This window comes from Aotus nancymaae, unplaced genomic scaffold (assembly GCF_030222135.1).
Source record: "Aotus nancymaae isolate 86718 unplaced genomic scaffold, 86718_ANA_hifiasm-v0.15.2.pri h1tg000010l, whole genome shotgun sequence".
In the NCBI taxonomy this organism is placed as follows: Eukaryota; Metazoa; Chordata; class Mammalia; order Primates; family Aotidae; genus Aotus; species Aotus nancymaae.
The window spans coordinates 8,021,393-8,038,351 of record NW_026988421.1 but is presented as its reverse complement, the minus strand read 5'-3'; the positions used below and the strand labels follow the sequence as shown (position 1 = coordinate 8,038,351).

Genomic DNA, 16,959 nt, shown 5'->3' with positions numbered 1-16,959 from the left:
TGCGGGGCGGGTACTGAATGGGTGGGGCCTTGCTCCGGTAGCTCTCTGGCGCTGGCTAGCGACCCAGCGGCGCTGAGCAGATTGTATTTATCTGGCCTGCTGCGCGGATGGAGGGCCTGGCAGTGCGACTGCTGCGCGGCAGCAGATTGGTGAGTGCGTTCGAGGCTGGCGTCCTGGGGGCCCAGGGCGACCTTGGCCCCTGGCATTGCAGCTGGCAAAGCCTTCTAACCGGCCTCGGGGCGCCGGCCTGAGCCCCGCTCCACGTCCTGGGCCCACTTCCCCAGACCCTTTACCCGCAGGCATCCCACGACCCCGACCCCCTTCAGGCCTCTGGCACAGCTGACCTCCGCTTCTCTAGAGAGGGCTGGGGGCGGCAGCTGGTGGCAGGGGGCCGGGGGCTGTCTAGAAGCTGCTTTGGCGAAGCAGGCACCTTGAGTGGAGTCGGAGGTCTGCGTCGGCAAAAGTCCTTTGCAGGCCGTTGGGTCCTGAGAGCCACGGAGTCTCAATCTCTGGATGTCTGGGTGCATTTTGCACAGGTGTCACCTCCCTGATGCCCGAACCCACCTTTCCCCAGTGATTACATTTCACACCCCCTGCCCCGCAAGAAAAGATTGTTAAAAATAGGCCCAGTCTCATTCTGAGCAGGGTGTCTCCCTGTCCTCCCTTCCGCGCCCTGCTCAAAGGTAGGAAGGGACTTCAGAGTTGTTCAGGCTTCCCGGCCAGGGAGAGAGTTCCCTCTGCCCCTTACCTCACGTGTGGAGCCTGGGTATCTTCCGTGGATAGACTCACCGCAGCCCAGGGGAGCCGGTGCCGGTCCCTCTTCCATGAACTTAAGCTGAAATCAGCCTCCTGTTGTGCTTAGTTCTGATCTCTGCACCTACACAAAATGTTGGTTCTTTAACGGTCCTTGTGTGAAACGTCTCTGCTCTTCACCCCTTGGACCGATTATATAGCATGCTTTCCAGAACATACACATTTGGATACACTTGTGTTTGTCAGTACACTTCACTGGCAATTTTTCCACTGCGTATGTGTGCTTTTCATATTTCCTTTGCATTTGCTTTAATGAATCGGCTTTCCAACTGCTGTTTCAGTCTTATGCCCAGAGGCAGGACTCTCACCTATTTTCTTATTAGAGATAATTAATGTTATTTGACTGTTTTACAGACCTGAAGTGCAATAAAAAATCGTAAAGTCATGTCCTTATGATGATTGTTTAATACTGTTTATAATTGTTGGTTAATAACTTACAAAAGAAAATTTCCTTGGTTTTACAATTTGACTCTGTTTTCGAGCCAAAATTTATTGACCACTTATATTTGGTAAGCACGTTCTGTTCTACCTGAGTCATCTCTACCTGAGTCATCTCAGTTCTCATATCCATCTTAACAAGTAGTTTAATCTTGCAGATTAAACTTTCAGAGGTTGGTGCTGAAAAGATTAATAACTTGACCACAGACAGAAAGTGATAGAGCTGGTATTGGAACTCTGGTCTGATTCTAAACTAAACCTTCATATACTACTGTTTCTCCTTCTTAGAGATATCAAAAACCTATATTGTTTGCACTTTTGGTTTATTGTAGCTTATAGTCCTTTATAGTTTTTGAAGCTCTTTTGCATAAATTAGCTAAATTGATTGAATGTTGACTGTAGCATCGTGGTTAAGAACGTGGGTTCTGCAGCTAGGCTGCTTGGGTCTGAACCCAGACCCTCTCACTCCCTAGTGGTATAACCTTGGACAGGTTTTGCTTTGGGTCTCGGTTTCCTGATCTGTAAATGGAGAGAATAATTGTGCCTATTCCAAAATTGTTGTGATAATTAAATGAGTTCATATGTTCACGTAAGGCACTTAGAATAGTACTCAGCATATAGTCAGCTCTTGGTAAATGTCAGCTCTCACTGCCATGTACAAAGCATTGTGTGCTATGGCAGATATAATAATGAGTAAAACACTCTACTTCAAGAAGTTTATCTTTTAGTGGAGAGATTAGAATTATATGCAGCTAACTTCATTTCATGTAGGTGAGGAACAAATCCTAAGGGGCTATAGTCTGTGTGTGGATTCAGAAGGACCATTGGAGAAGTGATAGGCTCTTTGGAAGCTGGGTTAGAGTTTAGGAGGGGAAAGGAGTGGTGAGAAAATTGTGACAAAAGGGGACCGAGGCCATTTTAGGGAATGGGGGGTTGATTCTTTTGGATCGTGAGGAGCCATTGAAGGTCAAGAGCTTTGGAGTTTCCTAGTGCCACAGTGTAGGTAGATTGCTGTGGGCACAAGTGGCAGAGAGTGGGAGAAATGCAAGGTAGGGCTAATTTTGGTTTCTATCCAGAGGCAAATGGAGAGCTAGCATTTACTCACTTACTGTAGACTAGGGACAGCATTTTACATCCACTACCCTATTTACTCTTCCTATAAACCTCTGAAGTAGGTATATTAGTGGCTTCATTTTACAAATGAGGAACTCAGAGGAAATAACCAGTGTTCCCAAGTCACACAACAAACAGATTTTGACACTGGCCTTTAGCCTACCCCTGCCTTCTCAGAAGGTCCTCCCTAGTCCTGCAAATGGATTAGAACTGCCCTGTCCATTTGGTCTAAGCAACCCAATTAGTGGAGAATTTGACCTTGTTGTTAACCTATGTGTTAACTATGTAGGTAACCCTAATGTGTTTCCAAAGCATTTTTAGGTAGCTTGATATCTTTTTTTTTTTTTTTTTTTTTGAGACTTGGAGTGCAGTGGTGTGATCTCGGCTCACTGCAACCTCTTCCACCTGGGTTTGAGCGATTCTCCTGCCTCAGCCTCCTGAGTAGCTGGGATTATAGGTGCCTGCCACTGTGTCTGGCTAATTTTTGTAGTTTTAGTAGAGACGGGCTTTCACCATCTTGGCCAGGCTGGTCTTGAACTCTTGACCTCGTGATCCACCTGCCTCGGCCTTACAAAGTGCTAGGATTACAGGCATGAGCCACCGCACCCGGCCACTTGATATCTTTTAAGAGATGATTTCTTTTTGAGATAGGATCTTACTCTGTTGCCCAGGCTGGAGTGCAGTGGCATGATCATAGCTCACTGAGACCTTGAATTCCTGGGCTCAAGTGATTCTCTGACTTCAGCCTCCCCAGGAGCTAGGTCCACAGGCATGTGACACTACACCTGGCTAATTTTTTAAGTTTTTTTGTAGGGATGAGGTCTCACTGTGTTGGCCAGGCTGGTCTCGAACTCCTGGACTCTAGTGATCCTCCCACCTCAGCCTTCAAAATGCTGGGATTACAGGCATGAGCCACTGCACCCAGCCAAGAAGTAATTCTTGGAAAATATCCTTGGGATGATTTCTTGTTCAATTAATTCTCTGAACAGCTGCCATATAGTAGCTGCCAAAATATATACAGTTCTTGTTGTTCAACTTTTTGCTCTTCCACAAAATCAGAAATATTTTTTCTGGACATGTATTTGGCATCCAGGTAGAAAGAGCACAAATGGTTTGAATGTGTCTCCCAAAATTCATGTGTTGGAAGCTTGATCCCCAGTGCAAAGGTTTTGAGAGGTGGGGCCTAATGGGAGTGTTTGGTTCATAGAGTAACTGGCCTTGTAAATTATTAATGCTGCTTTTGAGAGAATGAGTTCCTCATAAAAGGACAACTTTGGCCTTCTCTTGCTCTCTTTCTTTTCCCTCATTTCTCAACTTCTCTTACCCTCTCTCACCTTCTTGCCTTTCTCTATGGAATGACAAACCTCTTAGCTTGAGAACTTAGAACAGCTGACACATAATAAATGTTCTTAAGTACTTAAAACAGCTGACTCATAGTAAATACACAGTAAACATTAGCTATTTTTTTAATTAATTAAGTTAGTTTTTTAGAGACAGGATCTTGTGTTCTCACCCAGGCTAGAGTGCAGTGATGCAGATCATGGCTCACTGCAGTGTCAAACTCCTAGACTCAAGCGATCCTCCCGCCTTGGCATCCCAAATTGCTGGGATTACAGGTATGAGCCACTGTTCCTGGACAACACTAGCTATTAATATAGGCAGAACACATTACCAATAACTTTGGGTAGGGTATCTTTGCCTTATGCAAAGTATACAGATAAGTCTTGGGGATCTGTAAGTTTATAACAGGGTTCTTAACATCAAAAAATTACATTTTTAATTGGGGAGGTAGGGTATCTGTGCTAAAAATGAATTTTAGGACAGTAGAGGATAGCATGTTGCTAATGCTAAATAAATAGTATGGGCAGATGTGCTTACAGGAGATGGGGCTTGAAGTTACCATTCAAAGAAGGAGGAACTTGAGGTAAAGCAGCAGAGGGGTAGGGATTCTAGGGCAAGGAGATTTGCATGTAAAGGTGTAGAGGTAGGAATATGCTCAGCTTGTCTAAGAAATAACATGCCACTATAGCTGATGTAACAATTTTGCAGAAGTTTGGAATGGGTTCAGATGGTAAGTCCCTGTCATGTTAAGGGGTTAAGTTTATCCTTGTTCTCATAGCAGTGAGTTGCTGATAGCTGCCAAGCAGTTTTGGCTTCTCCAATCTGGGAAGCTAGAGTCACAGAGTGAAGCAAGCATGGATTTCTTCTGCCAATTCCTACATGGGTGTTGCCCAGACAGGGTTGCCCACAGTCCTGGAGAAGAGCCCTTTTATTTACCAAAACACAAGAATTTATCATGTTTACTACTCATCAACACAGAAACGGCAGTTTCTTAGCACATGCAAATATATCTTTCTTCCATCAGCTCTCTCTCTGGTGCTAGGAAGACTAAGTAACCATAAAGACCCTCTCCCTGGCAACCATCAAAGAGTCTTTCTGGGATCCCCGCATACTCGCCCTGTCTTGGGCCTATATTGTCGTTTTTCTTGTTGTTGTTCCTCATGCCATCTTGTCTAAAAAAACCCAACAATGTCTTGATTCCTTCTCCCTAAGGGCTAGACCAGGTTTCCCGTGTTTTGTAGGATATTTAACAGCATTCCTGGCCTCTACTCACAAGAGGCCAATAGCATCCCTGAGCTGTGACAACCCAAAATGTCTCCATCTATGGCCAAATGTCCCCTGGGGGCAAAATAACCAGACTGAGAACCACTGGTGTGGACGTCTCTGTATTACAGTGTACTCCATGGAGGGGAGATGTGGCCTTTCTCCTTATCACCTGGTAGGAAACTTTCTTGAACTATTTGCCATACTCAAGTTTGTTGGCTATAGAAATTGATCTACAGTTTCAAAGATTTTTGTTGAAAGATTTCAATAGCAGCCATTGAGATTTTAAGGTACTGTTTGCCAAGGAGTTTACTGTGGGTAACCCCCAACATGGGCACCGAGGAAGGAGAGCTGTGCAGACCCCAGGCACAATTACCTGAAGTATAACTTACTGCTTACTTATATCTAGCTTATACATAATCATACTTAGTTCCACATAATCTTTCTATAAAATCGTAAAATCACTTATTGCATACTATATCTAGCTTATATATATACTCGTACTTAGTTCTATATATAATCTTTCTATATAATCATATAACAGATGTAGTCTGAGCTGTACCGACACACTTAGTGCTTATTTATATAATCCTTCTGTATAATCATACAGTAGTTTGTAGTAGGAGGAATGCCTAGAGCAGTCACAGAGCAGAAGCAAGTACATGGGAAAAACAGCCAGACCAGGACAAGAACCAATGACTCAGGCGGTAGCGCCCCTGCCTGAAAGGGCATACGCTATATGGCAGGTCAGGGCCCAGACAGCAGCACTCAGCACTCGCTGCATGGCCGGCTTGGAGCAAGAGTTATTCCTCCTGAAAAGGCGTTGCAGTACCTTGCATCCATTTCTTGTAGAAAGTAGGCCTCAGGCCTCAGATCCCGCGAACAACCAAGGGAGAAGAGCCTCTCTGGCGTAATCGTGCCATGGCGGCTGTACACCCTGTCAGCTTTTTTCGCTACTGTACTGGCTCAAATCATCCTCCTATAAAATAGCTTAGAAAACAGCACACTCTGTCAGCTCCCACTGCATTGGTCTACAGCATCCTTCTAAAGGAATCCTTTGAAGTTGCCAGCCCCCACATAAGAAGTGTTGCATGCGACACTTGTTGCATGCACACAGCTCACCTCCTTGCCTCAGTGACCTAATGGGAGTGGACCCCTTTTTGTACACAACCCTCTACTACTGTGCACAGCACAGCCCCCTACTGCACACAGCCCACCTCTCTGCCCGGGTGACCTAATGGAGTGGTCCCCTCATTTGTTACTCATGTGATTATGTATGCCCTATTACTAAGCCTATAGGTGACCTCACTCACGACCCTTCCCCCTGCCTTGTGCCTAATAAATACAGACGCTTCTGGACATTTGGGGCCTCGCCTGCCTCCACTCATAGGTGGCGTGGACCTCTAAGCCCAGCTGCTCTTTTCCAGTTCTGTGTCTTGTCTCTTTATTTCTTGGATCCAGCACCTCAGCACAGCAATAAGGGACACCCCACAACCCTGTGGGGCTTTGGCCCTACAGTTTACAAGATAAAATGGTCAGCCGCTCACAAAAGGAACTCGTCACATGAGACTCTGAAGGCACATCTCACTTAGACTATTTCACAAGTTCACTTTTAGTGTAACAAGGCCCTCAACGAGGGTGACAGCACTGATGATCGGAAAAGAAGACACATTAATAAAAGAAGACTTGAGAAGATATAATTATCTTGAAATGGAGGAATTAGATGGACTCCACATTTTCTAAATGAAATAGATTAGTGATAGGCAAAGGTTGGGACATCTGGAGGAAAAGTAATTTAGGGTGACAGAAGGAAGATAATTAATTCTGTTTTAGACATGTTGTAGGTGTTAGTAAAACTTACAACTGAAAGTGTCTTGGAAGCTGGTCAGAAATGGATCTGGAAAGTGGACCAGTGCTAAAGCTATGTTAAAAGGAAAAATTCGGCCAAATTAAATTTAAAGGAGTTTAATTGAGCAGCAAATTGGGCAGGCCCAGAATCACAGCAGATTTGGAGAGATCCCAGGATGCCTTTTGATCATTACAAATTTACAGACAAATGAAGGAAAGTGACATACAGAAATCGGAAGTAAGGTACAGATTGGTTACAGGTTATCTGTGCTAAAAATGAATTTTAGGACAGTAGAGGATAGCATGTTGCTAATGCTAAATAAATAGTATGGGCAGATGTGCTTACAGGAGATGGGGCTTGAAGTTACCATTCAAAGAAGGAGGAACTTGAGGTAAAGCAGCAGAGGGGTATGGATTCTAGGGCAAGGAGATTTGCATGTAAAGGTGTAGAGGTAGGAAAATGCTCAGCTTGTCTAAGAAATAACATGCCATTATAGCTGATGTAACAATTTTGCAGAAGTTTGGAATGGGTTCAGATGGTAAGTCCCTGTCATGTTAAGGGGTTAAGTTTATCCTTGTTCTCATAGCAGTGAGTTGCTGATAGCTGCCAAGCAGTTTTGGCTTCTCCAATCTGGGAAGCTAGAGTCACAGAGTGAAGCAAGCATGGATTTGGCTTCTCCAGTCTGGGAAGCTAGAGTCACAGAGTGAAGCAAGCACAGATACCTTGGTTAAGGTACTGGATTGGTTACAGGTTGGCAATTGTCTTATTTGAACCCAGTTTCAACACTCAGCAGTGTATGAGTGGTTAAAGTATGGCTGCTGGGATTGACCGAGACACAACTATTGTTGCAAACACATACTCCTAAGTTAGGTTTTCAATCTTGTCTGCCTATTAAGCTAGGTTACAGTTAGTCCACAAAGACTCAAATATAGAAGTACAGAGTCCTTCTCAGGCCATATTTAGTTTGCTTTAAGAGCTATAAATTCTAGCTCAAACCGTAAGTGGGTATGGGGCATCTGAAGGATACTGAAGAAACGGGAGTGGACAAGTCAGCCTTTGGGGTACAGTTCAGACCATCCTGGGTGAATGTTGAGAAGCAAAGAAGCAAAAGGAGAATTACTAGGATATCAGTTAGAGGAAACCCTGCAACAATGTCCTTCATTTGGAATTGGAGCAAAGGAAGGAAAAGGATATTTAAAAGCAAACATACAGAATTTATGTCACACAAAGAAAACAAACCTGTGAGAGCAGAAGTAGTGTGTTTTAAGAAGTGCAAGACATGGCAGGACCAGATAATGGAGCTGGTGGAATGCATACTGTGGAGGCTGTGAATGTGGTCCATGCTCCCTTTACTCAATTTAGTAACCCCCTGTTCCTAGCCAGTGTTGAATATGCAACCCCTGGTATGGAACTTGGGTCTTTTGACTTCTATTTAAGTGTTTTTGCTTCTGCTACACTATCTTCCCTGAAAAAGAGAGTGAGTGAGTCAAAGAAATTCTCAATGCCTGGTAAGTTGTTAGACCCAAGTAATTATGTGATTTTAAAAAATTTAAATTTCATAATAATCCTATCTTTTAAATTTTCTTTGAAAATAGAAGAGAGTGTCTGGTTTCATTTTTGTCCACTGGTAATTTGGGAAAGAGAAATTTTTGACTTGTCCAAGGTCACAATAAAGGCAAACCCATCTTCTTTACATTTTTTTCTTTTTCTTTTTTTTTTTTTTATTTTTTGAGATGGAGTTTTGCTCTTGTTGCCCAGGCTGGAATGCAGTGGTGTGATCTCGGCTCAGTGCAACCTCCACCTTCCGAGTTCAAGTGATTATCCTGCCTTAACCTCCCCAGTAACTGGGATTACAGGCATACACCACCATGCCCGACTGATTTTTGTATTTTTCGTAGAGACTGGGTTTCACCATGTTGGCCAGACTGATCTAGAACTCCTGACCTCATGTGATCCACCCACCTCTGCCTCACAGTGCTGGGATTACAGGTGTGAGCCACCTCACCTGACCAGGTGGACACAGTTTCTAATGGCCTATATGTAAGCTTGCCATCCCAGTTCCAAGAGCCAGGGCTTTCCTGCTAGACAAGAAATGTTTCTGGAGCTGCTTTAAAAGAGGCAAAATCTTAGACCCCTTTTCCTCTCTACATGCCTAATATAATTTCTTAATAACTCCTGTAACAAAAACTGCAGGTAGCTTCCAGGCTATAGGTAAATTTAAACATTTTCTAGTTGACAATTGGTTGAGTTGCTCTAAAAACCTAATGAATAGAAGGAATGACTGGGTTGTGATCAGAGGTTGTAGAGACCAAAGTTTAATCATGCAGATGAAGCCTCCAGGTACCAGACTTCAGAGAGAATGAATTGAAATACTTTTTATTAGACTTAAAGGTCTGTGTTGATGTTAATGCTGGAGAGGTATAATGAGGCATGTTCGACCTCCACTTCTTATCATGACCTGAAGCAGTCTCTCAGGTGAAATTTGAAGAGCATAATTTACTAAAAAACATGTAAGCCCTGAAATAGAAACACCATTAATAAGCCCTCATGATTCCTGTTCCTGTGTGCGTTCCCCTGTACAGAAGCTATGGCTGCCTTGGCAGGGCTCTGCCTCTGCCAATCACAGAGAGCCCAAGGCTGAAGGAGAAAACATGGCCAGCAACCAGCTGACTCCAAACAGGGCCATGTCTGTCCATTCCAAATTCTATATTAAATACTGTCTCATAAACCTGTTAAACTATTATATATGCCATGTTGATCCTTATGTAGCAGAAGCAGCCGTGGGAAACAGAGCCCTCGGACACCGAATGGGGAAGGAAGGAGTTGTTTATTACAGCTGGGAGCTGAGGAATAATTTGTCCAAATTCAGCTCGTTTAACAAAGGAAGGTTCTGCCTTTATATAGGCTTATACTTTAGATATTACATGTGGAAGAATCTTAGGTTTACAGCCTTAGAAGTCACATATGAAAAGGCTTTGGGTTTACAGTTTTAGGACTCACATGTGAAAAGGTTTCTAGGTTTGATCTTGTTTTAAGTAAAAACCGTCTTCCGGAGAGTTTCCCCAAGACCAAGCCTGCCACCTACAGCAGGTGAATGAGGAGGCGCCAATCGGTCGCTTTTTCTTCTATTGAAATGCAGAGTGGCAGTCAAAGGGGAAGTTGATCTCAAATGCCTGGGTCTCCTTCCTCACTTACATCCCAGGAGCATAAAAAGTCATGAAAATCACTGTTCTCATTTTGATGAGGTTAATTGACCTAAGGCAGTAATAGGAAGTGGACATAATTAACCATATCCATTTAACCCTGTATCTGTTATATATATTTTTAAAACACAGCCTGGAGAATCTTCCACTCTCTCTTACTACTTGCTGTTGGTTGGAATACCTCTTATACATGTTTTATACAGCATTGTATTGGTCCATTCTAATGCTGCCAATAAAGGCATGCCCAAGACTGGGTAATTTATAAAGAAAATGAAGTTTAATGGATTCACAGTTCCACATGGCTGGCAAGGCCCACAATTGTGGTGAGGAAGGTGAAGGAGGGGCAAAGGTATGTCTTACATGGCAGCATGTGACAGAGAAGTGCAGGGGAACTACCCTTTATAAGACCATCAGATCTTGGCCAGGCACGGTGACTTATGCCTATAATCCCAACATTTTGGGAGGCCGAGGCAGGCAGATCATGAGGTCAGGAAATCGAGACCATCCTGGCTAACACAGTGAAACCCATCTCTTAACTAAAAATACAAAAATTAGCCAGATATGGTGACACGCCCCTGTAGTCCCACCACTCAGGAAGCTGAGGCAGGAGAATCTTTTGAACCCAGGAGGCAGAGGTTGCAGTGAGCCGAGATTGCCACTGCACTCCAGCCTGGGCAACAGAGCAAGACTCCATCTAAAACAAACAAACAAACAAAAAATCAGATCTTGTGAGACTTATTCACTATCACAAGAACAACACGGGAACAAACCCACCCCCATGATTCAGTTACTTCCCACTGGGTACCTCCCATGATACATGGTGATTATGGAAGCTACAATTCAAGATGAGATTTGGTTGGGGACACAGCCAAACCATATCAAGCAGGTACATACAATTTGGCATAGGAAATCAAAATTGAAACTGAATATAGTGTTAAGTATTTTTTCATTATATTCTAATAAATTTTTGACACAATCCTCATAAGCCATATCAATTCCTGTAATTTTAAAGCCCATAAAGTATTTTAATTTTCCTTTGGGGGTGGTGAAAGAATTTGTTTAAACTTCATTTCAGATAATTGCATATTCTCATGCAGTTATAAAAAGAACTACAGAGAGATCCTTCATCTTGTTATCTGATTTGCCCCTGTGGTAACACCTTACCAAACTATAGTATAATATCACAACCAGGAAATTGACACTGATACTGTCAACCTAAATAACAGAGAGAGGCTCTCTGAAAGAAAAGATGCTTGTTTGGGAATAGAGCATTGCAATGGAAATACATACGCCATACAATTACATAATTGTATTGAAATAATTCTAGTTGGCCACAAGATCAATAACAGTCTGGGGTTGGACAGGCAGTTACTGGGGCAGATAGGCCTTGCAGAAGTATTTTTTTCTGTAACGTTGTGATGGCCTTTGTGCAATATTTTGGTGTTTGCAGTCTTTGGTAATAGTTTTTTTTATCAGGCTTACACATATGAGAACTCTTTTCTTCATAGCCTTCTCTTGCTCTATTTGTCAAGGTTGTTGTTGTGTGTGTGTTTTCTTTTTACATTAGTGACTCCATTTTGATTCTGACAACTTTTACAATATGATACACCAAGCTTTTTCAGACAGTCCCAGTTTTACATGTATATGTGTGTGTAGGACTGTGCAGTTTTATCACGTTTGTGTATCCACCGCTATGGTCAAGCCACAAGACAGTTCCAACAGCACAAAGATCCCTTGTGTTGGTTGTCTTCTTTCAACCACATGTGACCCCTAACCTCCTGTCTTGGTCTCTAACCCCTGGTAAACACTAATCTCTATAAACTTGTCACTTCAAGAATATTAGATAGATAGAATCATCCAGTCTTTTTTTTGTTTTGTTTTGTTTTGTTTTTTGCTGAGTAGAATTTATTGTAGAGGAAGGAAAAAAATTTTCATCCACCCTCTTAAGTTCAATGACTGGGGCTTAGAAGTTAAATAACAAAAGACAGATTAACAGTAGTAAAAGATTTATTTCCTTTGCATAATGAGCAAGTATCTGGCTCATTAAATGGTTAAAGGGTTTATATACCTAACAGGTATATAAAGGATGGGGGAGAAAGGGCTTCTATGGGAAAAACAAATAGGTCTCCTTGGGAAAACCAAAAGGATTTTTAGGAAAACAGACAGGTGGTAAGAAATTGTGTGATAATATTTGCATACCCATCTTCAGGGCCAAAAAACTCCCCAGGAGAGGAAATTTCTGATAGCCTCATTTCCCGGAGGTTGCTGCTTTTAGTCAGATAAGGGAAGCTCCTAGAAAGAAGGCTTTTCCTCCATTTGTTGAATCTCAGATGTCTTCAGCTTTTAAAAGAAGCATTATGCCAACTCTGGGATTCCAAATGGGTCCCCACACCCATTTGGATAGGGATGTACCACAGGTGTTTAACCATTCACCCACTGAAGGACATCTGAATTGTTTCCAGTTTTTTATTATTGTGGCTAAAGCTGTTGTGGACATTTGTGTGCAGGTCTTTGACCTTCCGTTCTTACTTCTCTTGAATAAATAGAATAGAACTGCTGAGTCATATAGTAATTGCATAAGAAACAGCTAAACTGTTTTCCAGAGTGACTGTACCGTTTTACATTCCCAACAACAATGTATGAGAGATCCATTTTCTCGTCTCCCTTGCCAGTGCAGCAAATCAAAATATTTTACCCCAAAATATACTTTGACATATTTTGAAATGGCTGCCACAGTGCCAGCAGACTGAAGTGGCCCTGCATAGCTGTTTTATGGAGGAAATTTGCTTCAGTAGACAGTCTTCATCAATGCAGCCAGCCATGTCTTTTCTTTCTAGGCCTTTGCCAACTCTAGGAGCGATTACCTGAGAGTCTGACACCTTTAAAAGGATGAAAAGAAACATTTACCATTTGTTCTGAGGGGTGCTACCTGTTTTGATCTACATAAAAAGGCCACCTTTGCTTGCCAAATCTCTTCATTTCTCCCTCCTGTAATCTGTCTTGCCACTAACACCTGTTTTGGGCCATTCTCTGAGCCCGCATTCTTTCTGTAACCTGAAGATGATATGGAAGCTTCTGTACTTCATTGGGGGTTGGGTCTTCATTCTAAAGGCTCATTTATACATGTTAAATAAATTCAGATGCCTTTTCACCTATTAATCAATCTGTCTCATTTCTGTGAGTTTTCAGTGCACCTCCAGGGCCCTGAGGACCTTGGTCCTCACACCAGTATTTGGTGTCGTTACTAATTCTTTTAGCTGTGCTGATAGTGTGTAATTATATCTCAGTATTAATTTACTTTAAAAATATTCTTTAGTTTCCATCATGATTGGAAAACGAGATATTCCAGTTAGTTGGCAGTTCAGAGAGCCTTCTTTTAGGCATTATACACATTTATTTACATCATAAAATATTATTTTGCCTTTCTTTGAGCCTAAAGTTGGATCGGTACAAAAGCATACTGTATTTTTATACCACCAAAATTTGTTTCCCAAGGGGAAGCACTCTAATTATCTGGCCCTAGAATTACTCCATAATCTTTGTGGACCTTAAGTCATAAAATAATTTTGGAAAAAAATTGTTCATATGTCCATTATCTTTTGCCGGTATAAACATGCACATTAAATATAAAAAATAAGTACATAAAAGTACTAAAAACAAACATGGACAAATACCTTTATTATCCTAGAGTAAGGAAGGTCATTTTACTTAAAAGCTGGATGCCGTTGTTTCTGAGAAATCTATGGGCTCATTGGCCAATGTACATAGAATGTGATACCATGGTACCAACTTTTTAGAGAAAAGAAAAGCCTTCTTGCCAGTTGACTGGCAAGGAAATAAGAGGAAATCTGTCTCCTTGAACTGGTGGTTGGAAATTTTGTAAACATAGGGTAAACAAGATGTGACCTTGGTGGAAATAAGAGCTCAGAGTCACAAAGAAAACGAGCACTCAAACAAAGGATTCCTTAGCAAGGCGAGTTTACTTCTGCAGAATGGTGCTTCATCCATCCAGGACAGTGGCAAGAGCACACTGAACAAAGGAAAGCAGGGGTTTTTATTCCTAACACAGTCCCTGTTTCTATGTCCTCCCTCTGTTGGCTGGGGTCAGACCACGTAATCTAAAGTTATTCCAATTGGCTAGATTTAGCAATTTTTCTAAATAAGGGAGGGATGTTGGGTACAGATATCCCTATAGGACAAAGAACTAGGAAGTTAACTGTTTATACCTAATGACTTAGAGCAGGGCAGTGTGGGTCGGTTACAAGCATGGCTGGTCAGACAAGAAAGATTACTAACAGAATACAACAAAGGGCAAGGATGTGAAACCTTTGAAGAGGAACTATTTGTTCCTAACAATCTGATTGAATCTTGCAATGTGGTGATGTCAGGAGGCCTGATCTGGATCCTGCCATGGGGTGATGCCAGAGCTCAATTTGATTGGATCCTGGACCTTGGCATGCAGTGTCTGTTTTTAATTCCACGCCTGCTCCTCACTCCAAGCACTTAGACTCCCACTTTTTTGCAAACATGGTTCATCTGGGCATGCACAGGTTAAGTGACCTTCAACCTGGGAGTCCAAAAAACTGAAAAACTCACAACTTTGTTACATAAAAGTTGAAGCAGTCCAGGCATTGTTGAGGCCAGCCAGGGCAACAGAGTGAAACCCTGTATCTACAAAAAATACAAAAACTTAGGTGGGTGTGGTGGCATGCAGCTGTGGTCCTGTTACCGGTGGAGGGTGTCCAGGTTTTTGGTGTTTTGAACAAAGAATTGGACAAAACACACAAAGCAAGGAAAGAATGAAGCAACAAAAGCAGAGATTTATTGAAAATGAAAGCACTTTCCACATGGTGGGAGCAAGCCCAAGCAAGTGGCTCAAGGGCCCCAGTTACAGAATTTTCCGGGGTTTAATTACTCTTTAGAGATTTCTCATTGATTACTTCATGTATGCCCTATGTAAATGAAGAGGATGAAGTGAGGTTACAAAGTTATTTACTTGGTATACACCCCAGGCAAATGAAGAGGATGTTTCCTGCCATAGTTGAAATAGAGTTATAAAATTATTTACATGGGCTTAGAAGGTTGGGTTTTTCCCATTTAATTTATTTCTAAGAAGTCCTTAAGTTCCCTGCTTCCAGACCCTATTTCCTGCATCATTTCCCCCCTGAGAGACTTGATCCCCATAAATTTTTATGGGAGGCAGAGAGACCAATGATCTTTCTTCTGTAACTGCTTCTTGGGATCAGGGAACTCTCCCCTGCTCTGTCTAGTGGAGACAGGGTAGCTTCATGATAGCCAGTGGTGTCTTCACCTGGAACTGGCAAGAGCCCTTGTTGCATGATCATCTGAAGCTTAATGATCTCTAGGTGAGAGAAAATTAATTTTGTTAAAAGATTTAATAGGAACTTCAGTGGGTGGATACTTATGCTGTCAGGAATGTTTGTTATAGAGATTTGCAGGAGAAAAACAAAACCTGATCTGTTCTAGGATCTATGTGTTTCCTTAAAGTCTTAGCACAAGCCACTCCATTTTAGTTTGGTTTGGTCTGTTGGGGCCTAGCACATGAGTTCAGTCCAAAACAATGGCCTCCTATAATTTTGTTTTTTAAAAAATCCCCCTTTTTGGTCAGGTTCCCACATGAGAGTGTGACCAAAACTTAAGGCCTTAATGCCACTCACAGTTACCATCATTTTGGGTTTCCAGTCTCAGCATGTCATTCATAGGTTACAGTGACACACATTTCTTTCAGCTCTTTTCATTCCAGTTGGAGAGAGACCATTTGACACTCTGGAGATGACTGCGTGCAAACATTGAAAACCTTTGAGAGAATACAGTGCACCAGGGAGACTATCATTATGACTATCAGGAAGATAATACCAAGAGTTTGGAGTATGCTGCTTACCCAGGGTCCCCATAAACCAAACCACCTAAAATCAAATAGATCAAAGAATGAGCTAGATAAAGAGTCTACTCACTCGACTAAGCAATCTCTTCTTAATATTCTACTGCTGAATCTCTGTAATCTTCATTTGATGTATTTCTCCATAGGCCACAAGTACCACAGCTGCACAGATACTTCTCTGTTCAGACAGTTCTATCATAACCTTCACGAGAGAACTTAAAGTCTGTTGTGTAACTATAGCCTTCACAGTAGAATCTGCTATAGAACCTATCATGAGGGATACATTTCTAATCATGGCTTCTGTTACTCCAAGCCATGGAAAAAGGACTGAACAAATGATGCCCTTCTAGAATAGTAAAGGCCTCCTGGAAATGTTCTGTTTAACCTATGATGTAGGTTAAGAGGAGTGAACCAATATTCTGTTTCTGACTGATTATGAGGCATTGTATGTACCATTAAAGTTTCTCACCTACACTGGGCCTTCCTCTTTTATCTATCGAAGTATAAGGTTATCCATGTATAATGCTGGCTGCAAAATCCTTTGAAAATAAAATTATACCCCATAATTGTGCACAACAGACCCCTTTTCCACTTCTATGGTTCATATAGACATAAGCAAGGGAACACCATGTCCTCACATGGTGAAAGGTAGAAGAAAAAAGACAAAATCAGGTCAAACTTGTACTTTTATAATGGCATTAAGCCCACTCATAAGGGTGGAACCCTCATGGCCTAATCACTTTTAAAAGATCTCACTTCTTAATACTGTCACAGTGGCAGTTAAATTTCAACATGAATTTTGGAGGAGACAGACATTAAGCTGTGTGATTTGTGACATCATACTTTGATGATCTGTTTATTTCAGCTATGCAAAACACCTCCTTTTTCCCATATCTTTAAAAACAACATTATTTGTAAGGCATCTACCCATGTGAGGCTTTGCAAGCCTCAGCTATTGTTTCTGACTACTGCATGCTGCTTTTTTCTATTCAAATACCATATTCTATAGGGACTCCCATATCAGAGTGATTAAGCAC

At 42.0% G+C, this 16,959-nt stretch overlaps 1 protein-coding gene across 2 annotated transcripts in view; it reads left to right on the top strand.

Moving 5' to 3' along the window:
• Nucleotides 1–48: 48 nt before the first annotated feature.
• The window catches only part of ACADSB (acyl-CoA dehydrogenase short/branched chain), a 51,093-nt gene continuing 34,182 nt past the window's right edge, over nucleotides 49–16,959 (top strand). For both annotated transcript variants that reach the window (XM_064373759.1, XM_012453416.2), the window contains exon 1: nucleotides 49–149. In XM_064373759.1, the coding sequence (XP_064229829.1) occupies nucleotides 108–149 (42 nt within the window). In that variant the 5' untranslated portion in view covers nucleotides 49–107. The remainder of the gene's footprint in view (nucleotides 150–16,959) is intronic.